This window comes from Sardina pilchardus, chromosome 15 (assembly GCF_963854185.1).
Source record: "Sardina pilchardus chromosome 15, fSarPil1.1, whole genome shotgun sequence".
NCBI classification, from domain to species: Eukaryota; Metazoa; Chordata; class Actinopteri; order Clupeiformes; family Clupeidae; genus Sardina; species Sardina pilchardus.
Window position 1 is genome coordinate 21,478,283 of NC_085008.1, and position 19,476 is coordinate 21,497,758.

The 19,476-nt window shown below is 41.6% G+C and overlaps 2 protein-coding genes across 3 annotated transcripts; both read right to left on the minus strand.

The window, feature by feature from the left end:
* Positions 1-230: 230 nt before the first annotated feature.
* Positions 231-7,405, minus strand: LOC134101891 (cytochrome P450 2J2-like). Its single transcript, XM_062555753.1, has 9 exons — positions 7,167-7,405; positions 4,560-4,722; positions 4,138-4,290; positions 3,845-4,005; positions 3,413-3,589; positions 1,735-1,876; positions 1,301-1,488; positions 1,038-1,179; positions 231-726 (listed from the first exon to the last, which is right to left on the minus strand). The coding sequence occupies exons 1-9, from the start codon at positions 7,356-7,358 to the stop codon at positions 551-553; spliced, it is 1,494 nt and encodes a 497-aa protein (XP_062411737.1). The 5' UTR covers positions 7,359-7,405; the 3' UTR covers positions 231-550.
* A 1,420-nt stretch (positions 7,406-8,825) lies between these two features.
* Positions 8,826-18,273, minus strand: LOC134101887 (cytochrome P450 2J4-like). 2 transcript variants are annotated; one of them, XM_062555749.1, is made up of 9 exons: positions 17,991-18,273; positions 16,810-16,972; positions 16,206-16,358; positions 15,871-16,031; positions 15,546-15,713; positions 14,713-14,854; positions 10,068-10,255; positions 9,787-9,928; positions 8,826-9,337 (listed from the first exon to the last, which is right to left on the minus strand). In XM_062555749.1, exons 1-9 carry the CDS (start codon positions 18,186-18,188, stop codon positions 9,162-9,164), a joined length of 1,491 nt encoding a protein of 496 aa, XP_062411733.1. In that variant the 5' UTR covers positions 18,189-18,273; the 3' UTR covers positions 8,826-9,161. The 2 variants fall into 2 exon arrangements, with proteins under 2 accessions (XP_062411733.1, XP_062411734.1); XM_062555750.1 differs by lacking the exon at positions 16,810-16,972 and having other exon boundaries at positions 16,206-16,342; positions 17,991-18,124.
* Positions 18,274-19,476: the final 1,203 nt, after the last annotated feature.

Below are 19,476 nucleotides of genomic sequence, written 5' to 3' on the forward strand. Positions count from 1 at the left end.
TCGGGGAAGGACTGAAATGACACAAGGAAGAAATGATTAAATTGGAGTGATCCGTATGCTTTGCTTGGCGTGTGATAATGGCATAGTGTGGCCATTTGGTGGCGAGCTGAATAGTTTAGGTTCAAATGTACAGTATGACAACCAAGGAAGAAGTAGGCTACAGAAAGTGGCTACAGAAAGTGGAGCAAGAGCATAGACAGTGAAAGATATGCCAGGCAACATGATTGTGATTTTTCATCAATTTAATTATATGAAACATGAAAATTTCTACAGACATAGACAAAATTTTAACGCGCCACTTTTCATGCCTTTGATTGCCTAAGAGATAACTTGAGCAAACATCAGTAAAAATCGTGCTATAATTCATCTTTTGTTGATAAAAGAAGTGAGCACAAACCATTACTGTAATATTAACCATTTGCATTTCCCTTATTCTTGTTAAGATGCTTGACTTTTTCCTCTAAAAATAAGCATATAATACATCTGTGATGTATACATTTGATACATTTTACTTGCATAAGTTTAATGTATTCAAAAGGTCAATGCTCTGTCAGCGTGTATGTGCAAATATTTTGAAAGGGAATGGGGTGTGCGCAAATTTCACACGTCCTTTCAGGCTTAGCTCGACTCCTTCTTGCGTGGAAAACTTAAATTTCTGAAACAGGCTCACAATAAACAAAAACAACTCCATTCTAGCCAGCTGTTCCCCAAGGCATGCCCGCTTTCCTGTTAGTAAAAAAAAACAGAAGGAGAGTTTATTTAATCTGCAAGATATTCAGACACAACAGGAGAGGTGTCATCAGGCAATGGAAGAAGAACAACAATCCCTTCACTTTTGAGGAGCAACATTGAGAAGCACTTGGTAACATCATGAATCCTGAAGTTTGCACAAAGTTCATGACTGTGACTGCACTGTATATCTAGATAAGAGCACTAACATCATAATTTTATGAAGAAAAATACAGTACAGTAGGTCACTGGTCAACGAGAGCAGTACCCATCTTAAGCGACTGAATCACTCTTGCATTTAATCCTACCTGCAGAGAAGGGCATGAATGCGTCTCGTCTCCTGAACTTGCCCTCAGAGTCCAGGAAGTGACCTGGGTTGAATTCCTCTGGTGTTTCCCATTCAGACTTATCGTACAGCACTGATGTCAATATGGTCATCAGAGCTGTTCCCTACATAAATAAATACCCAATCACAGATGTAACGTGAGACTGGTCATCAGTGATCTACAAAATAATTAAATCCAACAGGTATGAGAATCCGTGACCGATTGACTGAGAAAGAAGACCCAACCTTGGGTATAAAGTATCCTCCCAGTATTGTGTCTTCTGCAGCCTTACGCATACCATTCAGAGGAATAACATGTCCTACTCTCTGAATCTCGTGGATCACAGCGTCAGTGTACGGCATATTGGCTCGGTCAGCCATGCTGGGTTGGCGTGACTGCCCAACTACATGGTCAATCTCTGCTTGCACCTTCTCTGTAATTCAACAGAATGGGAAACACTGGACATTCAGTCAAGCCCTTGAAACCTCTTATAACTGTAAACCCTACTCTTTACATAGTCAACTTCTTCCTTCTGTCAATCAAACTAGCGTGATTCACCATTAATGCATGTGCCCATGTAACTGTCTGCAGGATGAATTCCTCTGTGTCATTTGTAATCAATGATACACAGCTGAGATTTACTTAGGAGACTGACTGACTGGTCCACCAAGTCTCTCACCCTGTACATCTGGGTATTTGATCAGGATCAGCAGGGCCCACAGCAGGGTGGTGGCGGTGGTTTCTGTCCCAGCAAGAAACAGGTCCATTGAGTTTAGAACCAGGGTGGTTTCATCAAAGCCATCGGTGGGGTCACATGAACCCTAAAAAATAGATAATCAACACAGTGTACAGTAGCATCATAATCCAGTCACATTGTCTACAGCATGGGTCTTCAACCGGGGGTCCGCGACCCCTAGGGGGTCCGCGGAGGTACTGCAGGGGGTCCGCGAAAATATTTCGTCTGAAGCATTTTTATTTCTCCTCCAAAAAATAAAATTGGTTTTAGTTAACATAATGTTCAAAAGAAATTCGCTTCATATTCGTTTTTAAATAACACATTCATGTGATCCTCCCTGTGTAACTTTTGCCAACCTATGCCAAAACACATTAGCAATCAAATAAGAATGATGGATGGTTTTTTAACTCCCCGGGGGAAAAGCTACACGTCAGACATGGAGGTTCGGATAGAGGATGCCAACACGGCTTCCATGAATAGCCAGTAAACGCAGACAAGAAAAGACTCGTACATACTTGATCCAACTCAAATATGCCTAGCCTACTAAATTGAGTTGGATCATCGCGATTAAAGAACACTTTTTCTCCCGTGCGTTTTAGTTTAAAAATACCTTTGTTTTCAGCAGCATCTGACCATAAGCAAACTCGTTCTTTTCATTCCGTGAGATAAATTACGTTCCGACTGTTTGATTCGTTTGCTCAATGTCGGGACTGATGGACCCTGAGCTTTGCGGGGTAGCCTATTTGTTCTGTGTGATGTTTCGCTTTGTGTTTTCTTTTACGAGAGTCTGCGGTCTTTGCGCGTCAAGGCGTTCCGCGCGAATTAATTTCATCCGACGTTCAACGCGATTTCATAGGCTACCATCACAATAAAACGATAACGATAATCTCATGTGTTTTTGTTCCCTTCTGTAAGACAAAGTACAGTAGTATTTACACAAGAGTAACAGGCTTTCTGTCTGTATCAGTTTGAGATAATGAAGCTTTGCCTGAATTTAGCTGAACATATCCACCTTAGTTAACCCTTGTGACATTCATTCTATTATAGGGCGAATTTATGCAACAATATGTAAAGAAATATCAGAAACAAGTTGTATAAAGCAGTAGGCCTAGTTACACCCTGTTAATAATAACTTCTGTTAAAGATTGTGCGCGCACGCGCGTGCGTGCATGTAGGCTACAGTAGGCACTCATGACTGACTGTCCAAATGATAGACAGGATTTGAGGTGGGCCAGGTGTGGGGGTCCGTGCTCAGTCCCTCTCACAGCCAAGGGGTCCTTGAGCTGAAAAAGGTTGAAGACCCCTGGTCTACAGTGCATGGTGCCATTATGACGCCAGGTAATAAGTAAGTAACATGCAACAGTAAGCCTTATATGCATCCTAACTTCTAAAATTGAAACATTTAAATGTTGGGCCCTAATTTCATTGATAGAATACAAGCGAAACAATGGGTTAAGTCTGGTGCACAGAACATAAAGGTACTGTGCAGTTTGTGGTTGAGCTGACCCACCCATACCATGTTGGCACAGTTAGGATCTTGCTCATGGGATTTGCTTTGCTTGCCAATTGTCAATGGAATCAGGGCCCTTTATATTTGAGTATAGAACAAGCAAATATTTACACTCTTCATCTCAGTGAGGTAGGCATCAATGTAGTCTCTGGGGTTCTCTGGGTCAAAGTTGTCCTTGTGTCTCTCCACCTCTTTCCTTATGAATGCATGAATGCGTTCAAAGTGGGTAAAAATATCATTGTGTTTCCCAGGCAGGTGTTTCATTATGGCAGGAAAGGCCTCGTATAGCTATAACAGGAGAGTCAGTCATTTGTAGTCACGAATGCTAACACAAATATTTATATACTAATTATTTATAATAAGTTCTGATAAGAATGAACCATATTAGTAAGTGAGTAATACAACTACAGTACACTGTTCCTTCTGACCAAATGGTTGCAAACTAGAAACTTATAATCAAATTAATCCATCTTCACAGTGTGCAAATACTGTAGAGATATTGTGCGCTGAGTATGGATTATGGCTTATAATGTGCTATTATACCTGGCCCCATATTGTTCCTTCTAGTCCTATTGCTTTGTCCATTAAATGAATAATCCTCTTGAAAGTATCATCAGTGTAATCATACCGCCGTGCGAATACCAGTTGACAAATTATATTGGAAACTGCATTGATGAGAAGAACTTTCGGATCAAATGGATCACCTGGGAGGATGGAGAAGAGAGCAAAAAGATCCTTTGAGAAGGCAAAAATAGTTAAAACACTAACAAAAAAACATTCAGTATTGTACAGTTCTGTGGAATGTTACCGGGTCACTTCCTCTTCCTGGCCTGTACCTCTTTGGCTCTCCATCTCCTCCTGAAGGTAGCGGCACTCTTCACAGATGGCATTCTCCATCGTCTTCTTCCCCAGGCCGAAGTTTCTGAGTGTGGTCAGCGTGAAACGACGATGCCTTCTCCCTTTATGTCCACTACTGAGGAACAGACCCCCTGATATACAGATATGAACAGCTGACTTGATCACCATATAAGCAGTAATCTAATGAGTGTGCAAGTTGGGATGCTGCATAAGAGCACGAATATAGTTCTGCCTCTGTGTCCCGCGTGACTAGAATTGTGTCATCTCAACAGATGAATGGCAGAATGACAAAATTATGGTGAGTGAATGCCCTCCACACATAGTGTATATTAATCAAATAATTTAGCTCCAAGACCCGCTAAATACCTTATTTGTCTGAAATCTGTAGGCAAAAACTCACCATGTCCTTGACTGACTCTATCAGCCAATGGGCTAAAGGGACGATCCTCAAAGTTCTCAGCTTGAACCACAAGAGCTTCTTTCACCATTTTATAGCCAGTGACAAACACAGTCTCCTCTCGGCCCAGACGCAAAGCAAAAATGTTGCCATAAACCTCAGCCATCTACAAAGACAAAATTGATGAGTCACCTTTGACTTAAAAAACAACCCCAGAGAGAAGTACAGATTTTAGAACAGTTAAGGGCAATCCAGTAAAAATAGGCTTTGTACATCTACAGTATTTAGCTGTGCAATATGACCAAAATATCTAATCATAATATATGTTGTATCCCCCATAGCTATACCACTATACCACAACCACATTTTCTACAAATTTAATTAAAATAAGAAACAGCGCCAACCACATTTATTGGTGATGAATTTGTCATTTTATCTTAAAAAAAGAGGAAAAAACAACCTGTCTGAGAAGAAAAAATCTCCATAAAGATTTTTTTTTAATTTTTAACATCGGCACCCCTGGAAAATCTTCTCGTTAATTTTTTTCATTCAACTTCTAAAAGGTAAACAGGATTCCTATACCAAGAAGTAATCCCTTGTTTATTTAGGTATAAAATTAAAGGTCGCTATCATGACAGTCTAAAATACATGGTTCACTTCCAAAAAGTTGAACAAAGTAGTGGGTTGTCCAGTCCACATTGGGTGTGGTGTACCTATGAAATGTTATCAAACTGGTGCTTGACGCAAGAAGGTGGGCCTTATGTTTCTTAATCAGTCATAGGTGTGTTTTGGGCATCACATACTTTAAAGAGGATGGAGGAAACCGCACACTCTTGTTCTGATGCCCTCAAGCCTGTCAAGGCTCCTTGACAAAGGCTTCATCATTACCAATTAGCAAATGATGGTGTATTACTACAGTACTCATTGTGAGATGTATTTCATAAAATCTTTATTATGATTATGTTTCCCATTGTAATTGTGTAATTACCTCCGCCAAGGGGAAAATGTTTTAATCAGGGTTTGTTTGTTTGTTTGTTTGTATGTATGTACAAGTATGTTTGTCTGTTTGTCTGTTTGTTAGATGAAATTTCGATGACATTTTCAGGGAAGGTCTGAAATGACCCAAGGAAGAAACTTTTGAGAGTGATCCGTATCACCGCCGGCATTCCGGAGCCGTTTCTGTTTTTCGCTTAGCAGTGATATGGCCACATGGTGGCGATCTGAATAGTTTAGGTTCAAATGTATGACAACCTAGGAAGAACAATACAGGCGGAGGTCTGCGCTCTCTGAGTGCTTTTCTAGTTTGTAGGCCTAGTGTTTTGCCTGGATATGCGCTGGTGCACGCTCCTGTGGATAATAGAAGCAGGGTTTATTGTGCACCTGCCCATATCACTGTTGATAATGCGCTACATACAGTACATACATACAACTCACCACTGATTTCTTTTTTGAAAAGGCTTGGCCTTTTTGTCTTTATTATTATAGGACAGTGAAGAGGTAGACAGGAAACAAGTGGGAGAGAGAGATGGGGTGGGATCGGGACATGACCGCAGGCTGGATTCGAACCTGGGTCCCCGTGGGCAATCGGACCCGTATATGGTGTGAGCGCCTGCTGCGTCACAGCGCCCCGCTCACCACTGATTTCTGATCAGGTTTCCCTTGGTGAGTAGTGCAATGTGTTTCAGGTAGTGTACGATAGTGATTTTAGATAATACGCCAGACCCCTCCTTAGGTCATTTAGTGACCCACTTCTTGGCACGTTGCTCAATAAAAGAGACGAGCATGGTGAAAAACTCTATCATGATAGAGCCCATTGAGATGTCAAACACCCTAGTCATTCATGGGAAATACAAGATAAAAAACAATTAAAAAAAAGAGAACGTTTATTGACCTCTGTAAGTCAGGGCATGGGAATTATACAATTATAACAATAATTCAGAATTTCCAATCAAATGAAATGGAAAAGTAGCCTAGAAATCTAGACGCCCCTAGCGGCAGCACATCTTGATGTGGGTCTGGCTGGTCAGGCTACTGGAAAAGATCAATTCCTGGGAAAAGATCCCTGTCAATTTTGTACCTATGCATAGTGACAAGGGTGGTTGAGGCAAAAAATCCCTAACAATCACTGTTAGAGAGATACAGAAAAAGTAGTATCTTGGGATCTCCATAACCAAAAATCAGAAGTGGCCATGTTAACAGATTACTTATACTGTGTGTAAGCCTATTTGTCAATTAACCAAAATAATTGGGTCTAGTCATAAATAATCATTGTATTTATTATAACTGAATCTGAGGAAAATAGTCACCTGCCATTTTCACCACAATTACCTGTAGTCAAGTTTCAAGTCAAGTCAAGTTTATTTATATAGCGCATTTCATACACAGAGGTCATTCAATGTGCTTTACATAAACAAAAACCAAACAGTAATAGCAGATAAAAGCATAGATGAGCAAAGAGGAATCATAATAAGGCTATCTAGAGCTTGAGGCTCTAACCTTCTTCTCAAGCAGAATGAACAGTTTTGCCATAGACTATGTAAAAAAATTAACATTTAACCCACTGGCATTTGTTTTAATGAAATGGGAAAAAAGTTAAGTTTTTTTCCTCACCTTGGTTAGGTGAATATGTGGTTGTTTGGAGTCAATATTGAAGATGTTTCCCACAAAGGGCAATGCCAGTGGCCCCGGGGGATAGTTGGGAGGTTTTCGATTCTTCAGGTAGTCGACAATTAGAAGGAATATGACAAGAAAAAGCATGAAGCCCTTTAGGTCAAGCAAATTTAATATCATACTAGGCTGCATGTTTGAGAAAAGGTTTGTGCACTGCAAAAGACCTAATACTTTGCTGACTGTTTACAGAGCAACTGGATCTAGGTGCAAAGGCTATCCATGTTTTATACAGCTACAGTATTACATAATGTAGGCAGGGTAATAAAGTGACCTATTGGATCATTATGTGACAAATCACTAAGGGCCAGATGTGTTAACGCTTTTGTGCCGTATTTTCTTTGCAACGTGCATGTAAAAACATGGCTTGGTATGTACAAACAGGCCACACTTGGGTAAAACTGCAGACTGCCTGTCGCAGGAGCTGACAGTGACAATTTGCACTTTTTCTGAGTCATTCACATGCATTCAGAGGAGAGTCAGGGGAAAGTGGGAGTTCTTTGTAAAAAGATGGAAGGAGAAGCGTAAAATGTGCCTAATTAGGTATTCCCCTATATGTAAAACTGCCTATTTAAGCGCATGTCTGTTTTGCGGTTAAATATTTCTGCCTTGTAAAAGCAGGTGTTAATCCAAATTGCTGTTAAATATCGTGTCTATGTGTGAAACTGTCAAAGACAACAGAATCACTATTCAGAGCACCAGTTTTATGTCTTTGTGCTATATCAAAAGCTATACCTTAACTTTTGCTGGCCTTTCAAATGTCTTACATTCACTTTCACTTCATCCACTTACAGTACACTTTCCTACTCTCTAGATTTGATTAATCTTTCATAGCCTATGTGGACAAGTAGTTTGAATAGAACAGAACTAGTGTTTTTTATTATTTCCCTGCTTGTTGACATCTTATCATGAACTGTATTATTTCGTGATTGCTAAACGTTTGATTCCTTTAAATGTTGTCATCAGTTAACTTGATTGAAGATTGCCATTCAGTTGTGAACGTTCTCAAATCGCGGGTGAAGACGAAGAAAGCTGCTGATTACCTGATGAACTGCAGGTTTGAAAAATACCACATAAAATAAAGAATCACAGAGTGCACTCTCTGCGGGTTGGCCATGGTGCTGATAACACTATGTTCGCAAATGTACGTACATCTGGCCCACAGAATCGAACAAACTGGTTGCTGCACAGTCGCAGATTTTACTTTTTACTTTTGTCTACTACATAATGTTTAGGTCCCAAAACGAAGACCTGTAAAATATTTTTGTTCAATTTCATATATATTTTTTTGCCTTTGGATTTTTAAACTTTTCTGAAATTAGTTCAAGTCCAGCTCCTGGCTCATTCATGTTCACCTACATCAGCCAAGAACACATTTAGTATTTTTTTGGAAATGCAGTCGTTCAGCTGCCCACTAAGAAGTTCAGATAAACAGGGAAAACATCACACAAGAAACACCACCTTTTTTTTTTATATACCTGTCCTATTATTTATTTTTGAATCAAATATACCAGCTGTTAACAATTAATATTCAAATCATACTGTACATTATCCTGGAAATGAATGATAACATTGTCAATTATTAAATAATAATGAAAAATGTTACTGTCAAAATTTGTATTTTTATTTCTTTTGGAAATGGAACATTTCTAGTAAATAAAGGTTTCAGGAAACTCATTCTGCCTGACATACAATCCTTGCTCAAATACAATCTATTATATACAGTAGATATAGCCTATTAAAGTGCCACAATAAAGATTTGCCCTATGATTTCCTTAAATATAACCGGCCAGTGTCATATTCATACTTTTCATTGAATATTTTACATACTTTTGTCTCAGAGAAAGCTCTAAAATGAGTGTTGACATTTAAGATGAATTCAAGCTAAAAGTGTTGCATAAAAGCAGAAGTTTATGTATTGAAAAGATCAATTTTCTATCATCGTGTGTGAGCAAAAATTTTGAAAGGAAATGGGGTGCGTGTGGCTCCCACATTTCCTTCCAGGCTTAGCTCGACTCCTTCTTGAGTGGACACTCTAAATTTCTGGAACAGGCTCACAAAAAATAAAAACAGTTCCATCCTAGCCAGCTGTTCCCCAAGGCACACCCGTTTTCCTACAAGAAAACACAGACAAAGACGCACCAGTGTGAGCTTTTTTCACCTATATAAAACTGTGTTTTCTCAATTGCAAGGTAGCCTATTCAAACACAACATAAAAGGTATCAGGGTCAGGGACAGACTTCAGATGAAGTTACAGTGAAATGTGGATTCTGGAATGTGATCTACATGTAACAAACAAAATGTTTTGATCTACTGTAAGATGGATGAGTCTCTACAGCACAACAATGTGGATGTGTACTGTAAGGTTGACAATACCTTTTTCTAAAAACATATTGGGTCCTGAATTGCGCAAATGTAATGATTGTGAGTACACTACATGGCAAAAAAACTAGTTCATAACTATTAAAGGAAAAGAAACGACCAGTTGGCAGTCACTGGTGTAAAAGAACAATGGCACAGTCTACATAGTGCACATCTTGGCATATTGGACATTTAATCCTACCTGCAGAGAAGGGCATGAATGCGTCTCGTCTCCTGAACTTGCCCTCAGAGTCCAGGAAATGACCTGGGTTGAATTTCTCTGGTGTTTCCCATTCAGACTTATCATACAGCACTGAGTTCAGGTTGGTCATCAATGCTGTACCCTAAGAAAACCATCAACACCCATCACTTATCTATGAACAGTCTAATAGAATTAGGCTATAGTGTGTTAATATACTGTATAGCCTACTGTAAAACCAACAGGGATGAGAATCTTTGACAGCTTGACTGAGAACGGCCTACCTTGGGTATAAAGTATCCTCCCAGTGTTGTGTCCTTTTCAGCCACCCGCAGGGCATTCAGTGGAACAATATCTCCTACTCTCTGAATCTCGTGGATCACAGCGTCAGTGTACGGCATATTGGCTCGGTCAGCCATGCTGGGTTGGCGTGACTGCCCAACTACATGGTCAATCTCTGCTTGCACCTTCTCTGTAATTCAGCAGAATATCAACACATAAAATAAATGAAACGTTTAACTTGCCCACCTTATAATCAGTAATGCACTGCACTGTATTGTAACCCCTCATGACTGTTAAACTTTCTCCTCACAAACATATCTCATTGTAGTTCTTTACTTAAAGAGACCCTATGCAACTTTCTGCAGGAGACGATCGCTCCTTGTTTACATCTGGAAGTCTGAGACCAAGAACCACGCTTGCAATTTGTATATTTAAATATAGCCTATACATGTATAAATATACATGCTAAAGCTGTCGGGGAAGCTCTGCAGAGAAAATGCAAGCATAAAACGAGCGAAAACGAAAAACGAAACCGAAACCAGAGATGAAATCGCCAATCCTGCATAGTTCCTCTTTAATCCAGCCAGTGTGATTAAACATCAATATGTACCCTTGAGTGGCTTATTGCTTTTCTAAAATGGTCACTACATACATCATTTAACACTAAAATAAAGGTACAACAACGAGAAACACAATGATTTATTCATAGATAATCATCAAAGTCACTTCCGACTTCCGGCGCACACTTCCGACTTCCGGCGCCGACGAGAGTGGCAGCAACCTAGTAGCTCCGTAGCGTTTTGTGTTTTTACGTGTTTTTACGTGTTTTTTTGTTTACTTAAACATACTTTCTTACTTCGGATTACACACTTAAGGAGTATTTTTTATTCTATCCTATGGATATGGATCAACAACACCATTTCGGCGGCAGCAAATTTGTTTACACAAGGAAACAGCTGCTTGCACTACGCATACATGCCGGTGAGTCTAACGCTAACATCCCGGAGGAACTATGGTGCTTTCGGGGCTGCAGAGCTGGACTCAAAGTGAAGACGAGGCGACGGGAGATACGGGAGAAGAAGTGGAGATTTAAGCCCGCAGTTCCATCAATGGTGATGGGGAACGTGAACTCACTGGCCAACAAAACTGACGAACTGGCTTCCCTGGTAAGAAATCAGAAACTATACAGGGAATGTAGTTTAATATGTCTCACGGAGACGTGGCTGACTAGCTCCATCCCTACTGCTAACGTTGAGCTACCTGGCTTTAGCGTGGCCCGTTTGGACAGAGACAATAAACTTTCTGGCAAGAAGAAGGGCGGTGGACTGGTGATTTACAGTAACGACAGATGGTGCAACCCCGGTCATGTTACAGTTAAAGAAACTGCATGTTGTAAGGATGTGGAGTTAATAGCAGTGAGCCTTCGACCGTATTACTTGTCGAGGGAATTCACGCATGCCATTGTTGTCTGTGTTTACGTCCCACCACGAGCCCTACCGGACGTAGCGTGTGACATCATTCACTCTACAATTGCAAGACTCCAAACTCAGCACACAGATGCTTTCTTTGCGATCTCTGGAGACTTTAACCACATAACACTGGATTCTACCCTCACAAATTTCTACCAGTTTGTTGATTGCCCGACTAGGAAAAACAGGACAATAGACCTCATGTATGCAAACGTGAGGGATGCATACAGCGCCACCCCCCTTCCCCCCCTCGGAAAATCAGATCACAACCTTGTTCACCTGCAACCAATGTACATACCTAAAGTGCAGAGGCTACCATGTGACACACGCACTTTCAGGAAGTGGACCCCAGGAGCAGATGAGGCTTTGAGAGACTGTATTGAGTCCACTGACTGGAATGTACTACAGAATGGTGATTTGGAGGAGGCCACACATTGCATGACTGACTACCTGAACTTCTGTATGGATGTTGTTATTCCCACAAGAACTGTGCGCTGCTTTCCAAACAACAAGCCTTGGATAACCAGCAATGTCAAGGCCCTTCTAAATAGGAAAAAGATGGCGTTCAAAGAGGGGAACCAGGCAGAGCTGAGGCAAGTGCAGGGGGAGCTCAAAGTCAGGCTGAAAGAGGCCAAGGAGGATTACAGGAAGAAGGTAGAACAGAAGCTGCAGGAGAACAACATGAAGGAGGTCTGGGATGGAATGAAGACCATCACTGGACTTAGGAAAAGCAGCAGCTCTGTGGAGGGCGATCTGGACAGGGCGAACCAGCTAAACCAGTTTTACAACAGGTTTGATTGCCCTGCTTCAGTGGACAATGGTCGTCCACCATCACCATCACCAGCACCATCAACTGCTTCAGTGGACAATGGTCGTCCACCATCACCATCACCATCAACATCATTAGCACCATCAACTACGGACACTGCTCTTGCTGGCTTAACTGCCCAACTCACACCTCCCCCCTCACCCCCAGTGCAGCACGTCCCCTCCTCCCCTACCCCCCGGAGTGACCAAGACCTTGGTAACTCCTCACCCCCTCCCCTCCCCTCCCCCCTCATCATAACGGCAGATCAAGTTAGAGGACAGCTGAAGAAACTCCATCCCAGGAAAGCAGCCGGACCTGACGGACTGTGTCCAAGACTGCTCAAGGCCTGTGCTGCTGAACTGGGAGAGCCACTGGAGCATATCTTCAACCAAAGTCTACGTCTCGGGAAAGTCCCAACACTGTGGAAGACATCATGTCTTATCCCCGTCCCCAAGAAACCATATCCACGTGAGCTGAATGACTTCAGGCCAGTTGCTCTCACATCACACCTGATGAAGACCCTGGAGAGACTGGTTCTGGGGATACTTAGGCCACAGGTGCGCCATGCACTAGATCCGTTACAGTTTGCATACCAGGAGAAAGTGGGCGTCGACGATGCAATCTCCTACCTCCTACACAGGACACACTCTCACCTGGACAAGGGGAAAAGTGCTGTGAGAATCATGTTCTTTGACTTCTCTAGTGCTTTTAACACCATCCAACCCCCCAGATTGAGTGACAAGCTCCTGCAGATGGGTGTGGATGCTCATCTAGTATCCTGGATTGCAGACTACCTGACAGAGCGGCCACAGTTTGTCAGACTGAAGGACTGCCTCTCCAACACTGTAATCAGCAGCACAGGTGCTCCACAGGGAACGGTGCTCTCTCCAGTCCTGTTCACCCTTTACACGTCTGACTTCTGCTACAACACGGAGTCATGCCACATGCAGAAGTTTTCAGACGATACTGCAATTGTGGGATGTATCAGGGATGGGCAGGAGGAGGAATACAGGAGCCTGGTGGAGGACTTTGTGCAATGGTGCAGACTCAACCACCTACAACTCAACACGACCAAGACCAAGGAGATGGTGGTAGATTTCAGGAGGTCTAAGCCTGCTCTGCTGCCAGTCACCATTGAGGAGGTCAATGTGGAGGTGGTGAACACATAAAAGTACCTGGGCGTACATCTGGACGATAAACTGGACTGGTCAGTCAACACTGAAGCAATATACAAGAAAGGGCAGAGCAGGCTGTACTTCCTGAGGAGGCTGCGCTCCTTCAATGTCTGCAGCAAACTCCTCTGGATGTTTTACCAGTCTGTTGTTGCCAGCGTCCTCTTCTATGCTGTGGCATGCTGGGGAGGAAGCACTAGGAAGAGGGATGCTGGGCGACTAGACAGGCTGGTAAGGAAGGCTGGCTCTGTTGTGGGAGCTGATCTGGAGTGCATCACTTCAGTATCAGACAAAAGGACCCTGAACAAGCTACACAGCATCCTGGACAATGACTGTCATCCACTCTACAGCACTATCATACAGCAGAAGAGCTTGATCAGCTGGAGACTACGCTCCATGACATGCACAACAGACAGACTGAGGAAGTCATTTGTACCCAGGGCCATACAACTGTACAATGCTTCACTGAAGGGAAAAGGAGAGTTGGACTTCTATGCATAGTATACTATATCTGCACCTCCACCCTCTTATACACTTACATGGCATGGCTTACATGTCTACCCTCATGTCTAACTCTTATATTATTACTATGTTAAGTTTATTTTAATTGTCCATATATTTATACTAGTACTGTTATTATTATTACTATGCTTACATTTTGTACTGTACATATTTATTGCTGGTCACTAGAATTTAATCTTGCACTGTTGCACTGTTGGACTTATTTGCACTACCAACTTGACACACACCTCAGACTGAATCACAGTACCAATCCTCAGTACATTCATGCATACCTTATCTATAGTATTCTACTGCTCCTTTAGTCATGTTGATTTGTTGATTTGCTTTTTAATTTTCCTGTTTACATTGTTTACATTGTACTGTATGTTGTGTGTGGTGTCTTAAGCTGCTGGGACCTTGAATTTCCCCTTGGGGATCAATAAAGTATCTATCTATCTATCTATCTATCTTCTTCCGCCAAGAAATATATTTCCTCTAACTGGACAGTTGCCTTGCAATGTCAAGACACGGCTAATCTAACCTTGTTAAGTTGTGTTAGTGCAGTACTATAGAATGAAATGAAGTTGCTTGTTTTTACTGGATTTTACAACAGCATCGAACGTGATTCAGCCAACCATAATCAAGGATCAGAACTATCCGTTTTAGAACTATTCTTAAGGACCACCAGGTTTCTCACCCTGTACATCTGGGTTTTTGATCAGCAGTATCAGGCCCCACAGCAGGGTGGTGGAGGTGCTTTCTGAGCCAGCTATAAACAGATCCAGTGAGTTCAGAACCAGATTGGTTTCATTAAACCCATCAGTGGGGTCACGTGATCCCTAAAGAACAGAAAACATGATCATGTCAAAGAACTGGTAGTGTCACAGCACCCAGGGCACCAGGTGGCCCTCCTATTGTTTGAGTTTCAGGTTGACTTTGGAGAGGAAACAGAGCCAGCTGATGATTGGCTTACACCAAGGGCCCGGTGCAGGCTAACTGTTTAAATCTGTGGAGCTGCTAGTGTTCTCGCTCTCTCTGCCCTGAATGCTGGCTCTTCATATAGTGCCTGTCTGATGACAGGCCTGATGCTGGCTGAGGCTTTTGATTATTAACTGCAGGAACATACGCGTCGCAAACGGAATGCTTCAGTTACGCGTCTGGTGTAGCTCTCCTGTTACTTATACTCTTTATATTCCTTAGCTTGTATCTACAACCATTTTTGTACATACAGTAATATCCTAATTTCGGTGAATTAATTATTCATTGTCATCTGCAACCCATCCTGTGTTCTCCCATTGTTCTCCCGTTTATATGACAGTACTGTAGGTAGAGGTATTCACATTACTGTACGTACGCATTGCTTGTAGCTGCACAGTGTAAATACTGAGACATACAGTAACTTGATAATGGAACTAATAAATAACACCTTGTCTAAAATGTAAAAGTGTCATGATAAAGTATGCATTACATACAAAAATGTGGAAAAGTAGTGATTTACTATCTATGTAAGAAGATATCTACATTATTCACCTCAGTGATGTAGGCATCAATGTAGTCTCTGGGGTTGTTTGGGTCAAAGTTGCCCCTGTGTCTCTCCACCTCCTTCTCTATAAATGCACCGATGTTTTCATAGTGGCGAAAATAGTCATTGTGTCGCCCAGGAAGGTACTTCATTATGCCAGGGAAGGCCTCATATAGCTGGTGGGAGAGGACAGGGCAGTAGTAATTTGGACTCACAAACTAAACATCAGTTACTGAATGCATCTGAAAGACAGCTGATCCTAATTATTCTACAATGCAGACATGTAATGCTCAAGCACCTTCCCCTTCCCCTCAGAATCAGGTGTTTTAGTACCTTGCGCCATACTGATCCCTCTAGATATACTAAGTCACTCAATGATTGGAGAATCTTCTGGAAAGTATGATCAGTATAATCATACCGCCGTCCAAATACCATCTGACAAATTATATTGGAAACGGCATTGTTGAGCAGAGCTTTTGGATCAAATGGATCACCTAGAAGAAGAGAGAACAAAAAACTGAGTTGTGAGTTATGAGTTTGTGAATGCAGTAACAGAACCAACACACTCAAAATGTCTATGAAGCTATCAGAGAATGTTAATTTTACACATCACCACTACAAGTAGTAATCAGTGCTGGCGACTTCCTGATCCTCTTCCTGGTCTGTACCTTTTTGGCTCTCCATCTCCTCCTGAAGGTAGCGGCACTCCTCACAGATGGCATTCTCCATCGTCTTCTTCCCCAGGCCGAAGTTTCTGAGTGTGGTCAGCGTGAAACGACGATGCCTCTTCCATCTCTGCCCATTACTGAAAAACAGACCCCCTGTCGTATATGGAGATGAACAGGTGGCTTGACTGAGCATAGTGAATATTTACTGCTTCAAGTATGACAACAAAAGCAAAGTTCTCGCACCTGAACTAGAGCTGTCATGTGGCAAGAAGGAGCATTGAGCTGACTCATCAACGTTTACGCTAAAGGTCTTGTCCATGATGTTAAATGAGTTCATTGAGTTTACTTAGTCATTTGCATTAGCTAGACTTAAGACTTTGCACTTTGCCCATCTTTCATTATGGCCCAGGGTGTATGACAATGGGTGTACAGTACGTGAGAAGGCACATTGTTCCCATCAGTGATTTCCCCAGGGGATCAGACTCATGACCTAGACATCTCCATCAGTTAAGGTAGAGATAGAGATGTAGGTGAATCAGTGGAACATGTCACAAATATACACACACACACACACACACTGATTAATAATAATTCAATTTCTCACCATTTCCTGGGTAAACTCTGTCAGCGAATGCACTAAAGGGTCGGTCCACAAAGTTTTCCGCCTGACCCACAAGAGCATCTTTCACCAATTTATAGCCAGTGACAAACACCATTTCATCTCGGCCCAGACGTATAGCAAAAATGTTGCCATAAACCTCAGCCAACTAAAATCAAACCAAAAATGTGTAAAGTAGAGTACATACTGTACATACAGTGAAGATAATAAGCATTTGAACCCATGCTAAAGTTGACTAAAAAGAGGAATATAAAAATCATCTTTTGGAAATTGCTTTCAGTAAAAACAAAATGAGGAAATATCCAACCGTTAAAGACACCAATTTTCTTTGAGAATGAAATGTATCGATGTGTCAATGTATCGTAGATAAATAAATGTTCCTCCTTAAAATACAGGGGTCATACGTTTTTGACTCCTACAGTATGTTAAATTCCCATGGAGTCAGGAAGAGTTTATTTTTAAAGGCCACTTTTTTTTTCATGAATCCAGGATGCTATGCATCCTGATAAAATTCCCTTGGCCTTTAGAATTTAAATAGCCCCACATCATCACATACCCTTCGCCATACCTAGAGATTGGCACCATTACACCAAGTGGTGAAGGGTTTGTGATGATGTGGGGCTATTTAAAATCTCCTTGCCTCTATGGGAATTATATCTCTATGGGACTCCATGGTTGGAGTACACTGAACACTACAGAAAGGTATCTTCCAGTAACGCCTTTCACTTGTGCAAAATAACTGGTCTTGAAGTAATTATTTAAGGGGTTATTTTTTTAAAAAAAATCTACTAGTATGAGGGTATGCCGGAGGCCCCCCAGACATAGCCTGTCCCTGCCCCTGACCTACTCCCTGGGGTTCTAAAATCATTAAGTCAATTCTGTAGTGGTGTGGGTGCGCTATTTTTTGGTTTGTGATATGAATCTTGAAAGTCAAGCCTCGGTTGATCTCCATTGGGTCATGTGGCTACAGAGCCTTTTTTGCTTTCCTTTCTCCTTGTCCAATTAATAATTAACAGTTGTATCAAGAAAGAATGGCATAGCCTATAAATAAGTTAGTGAATAATAAACTATGTGACGGTCAATTAATGTAAAATGATTTTTAAAAAATAATAAGTTAAGCTAGGCTACTGAATAGCAATTGATTAAATCACATGCTGTTCTCTCACCTTGGTAAAATAAATGTGTGGCTGTTTGGAATCGATGGTGAATATGTTTCCCACGAAGGGTAATGCCAATGGCCCGGGGGGATAGTTTGCAGGTTTTCGATTCTTGAGGAAGTCGGCAATTACAAGGAATATGACGAGAAAAAGCAAAATGCTCTTCAAGTCCAGCGATTGCAGTAGGCCTAGCAGACTAATCGGCATTTCGGATCACAGTTGTCGTTATGCGAAAAAAACAAATGAGGCTTCACAACTAAAGGGCACACATACAGTAGCTTCAGTCATGGGCGTAACTATTGATTCGCAGGGTAGCCTACATTGCTTATGGACCCTAACCAATCAGAGGCTCATACAAATGACACCAAAAGAAGGTTGCAACCAGGTCTTCATACAGTTAGACACCCGTAACCTTGCCTTTCACTGCACCTGCTGATGGTGTCCCTCTTTAAAATGGTCATCCGCTTTCCATTCCATGTAGGCCTATTTAAAAATCATTATAGAAATACATTTAATTTTTTTTTTTAGTGATCATTATAGCCTACATTTGTCAAACTAACTAAGATGGATTTAGGTGTAATGGGGATTGTGGGATATGGTAGGCTAAGTGTAATGGAATTGCGTGCAAAACAGTAGGCCTACACTTTGACAGTTTCAACGTTCTACAGTCTGAGTCACGTTGCACTCATAGACTGTAAAGGTTGCACTGCGACAGACAATTAACTCGTTTTGCTTAACAGGCTACCAGTGACAGTGCCTTCTGCAGGGCATTATTTTTCTAAATTGAAACAGCGAAGATCTGTCATCTTTGGACTCGCCATACTGTCGATTGGTCGGAAAATGCAGCTAGCCTATGATGTAAATGAGCATTTTCATATATTTGGTCCTATATGCAGTCATAGCAATGAGTTAGTCTTTTATAGTGCCGTGTGTTTTATTTGGTGCTGTTATTACGGCCAATCACGAAGACCGGACTCACAGACTCACAAACTTTGGTGCGCGTCCTCGCAAAATTCGTAAGGGCGTCACTCTCCTACAGTCGAATTTTCAAAGGGCGTGAGGGTGTTACTTAAACACTTACCCTATCTGTGACTTCATTCAACGGCATTGCCAGAGATGGTTAAAGCGGAAGTATTGGATAATCATCAAGGATCTTTGGAAATACCCAGTGTCATGGTCCGTCAAAAGCATTGTCCGGTGTTTTATTCGCGTTGTGGCGCGCCTGTTTGCTCGACTATTCACGACTTTTTCTGTTGTTTTTGGCATCGGTGAGAACGAAATTATCTGTGGAAATATGCGTAGAATACCCTGCTACGTATACACGTGTACATTACATTTTTACGTGTTGTAGTATGGATCCCGCCATGTTAATCCTTCTTAAGGGCCCAGTGTTGCTCATGACGCCACTGGTCTTTTTATTATTTTTTTCTAGTCCTCTTCTTGGCCCATGTGTTCACCTTTATCAGTCGAGGACACATTTAGCACTTTACTGGAA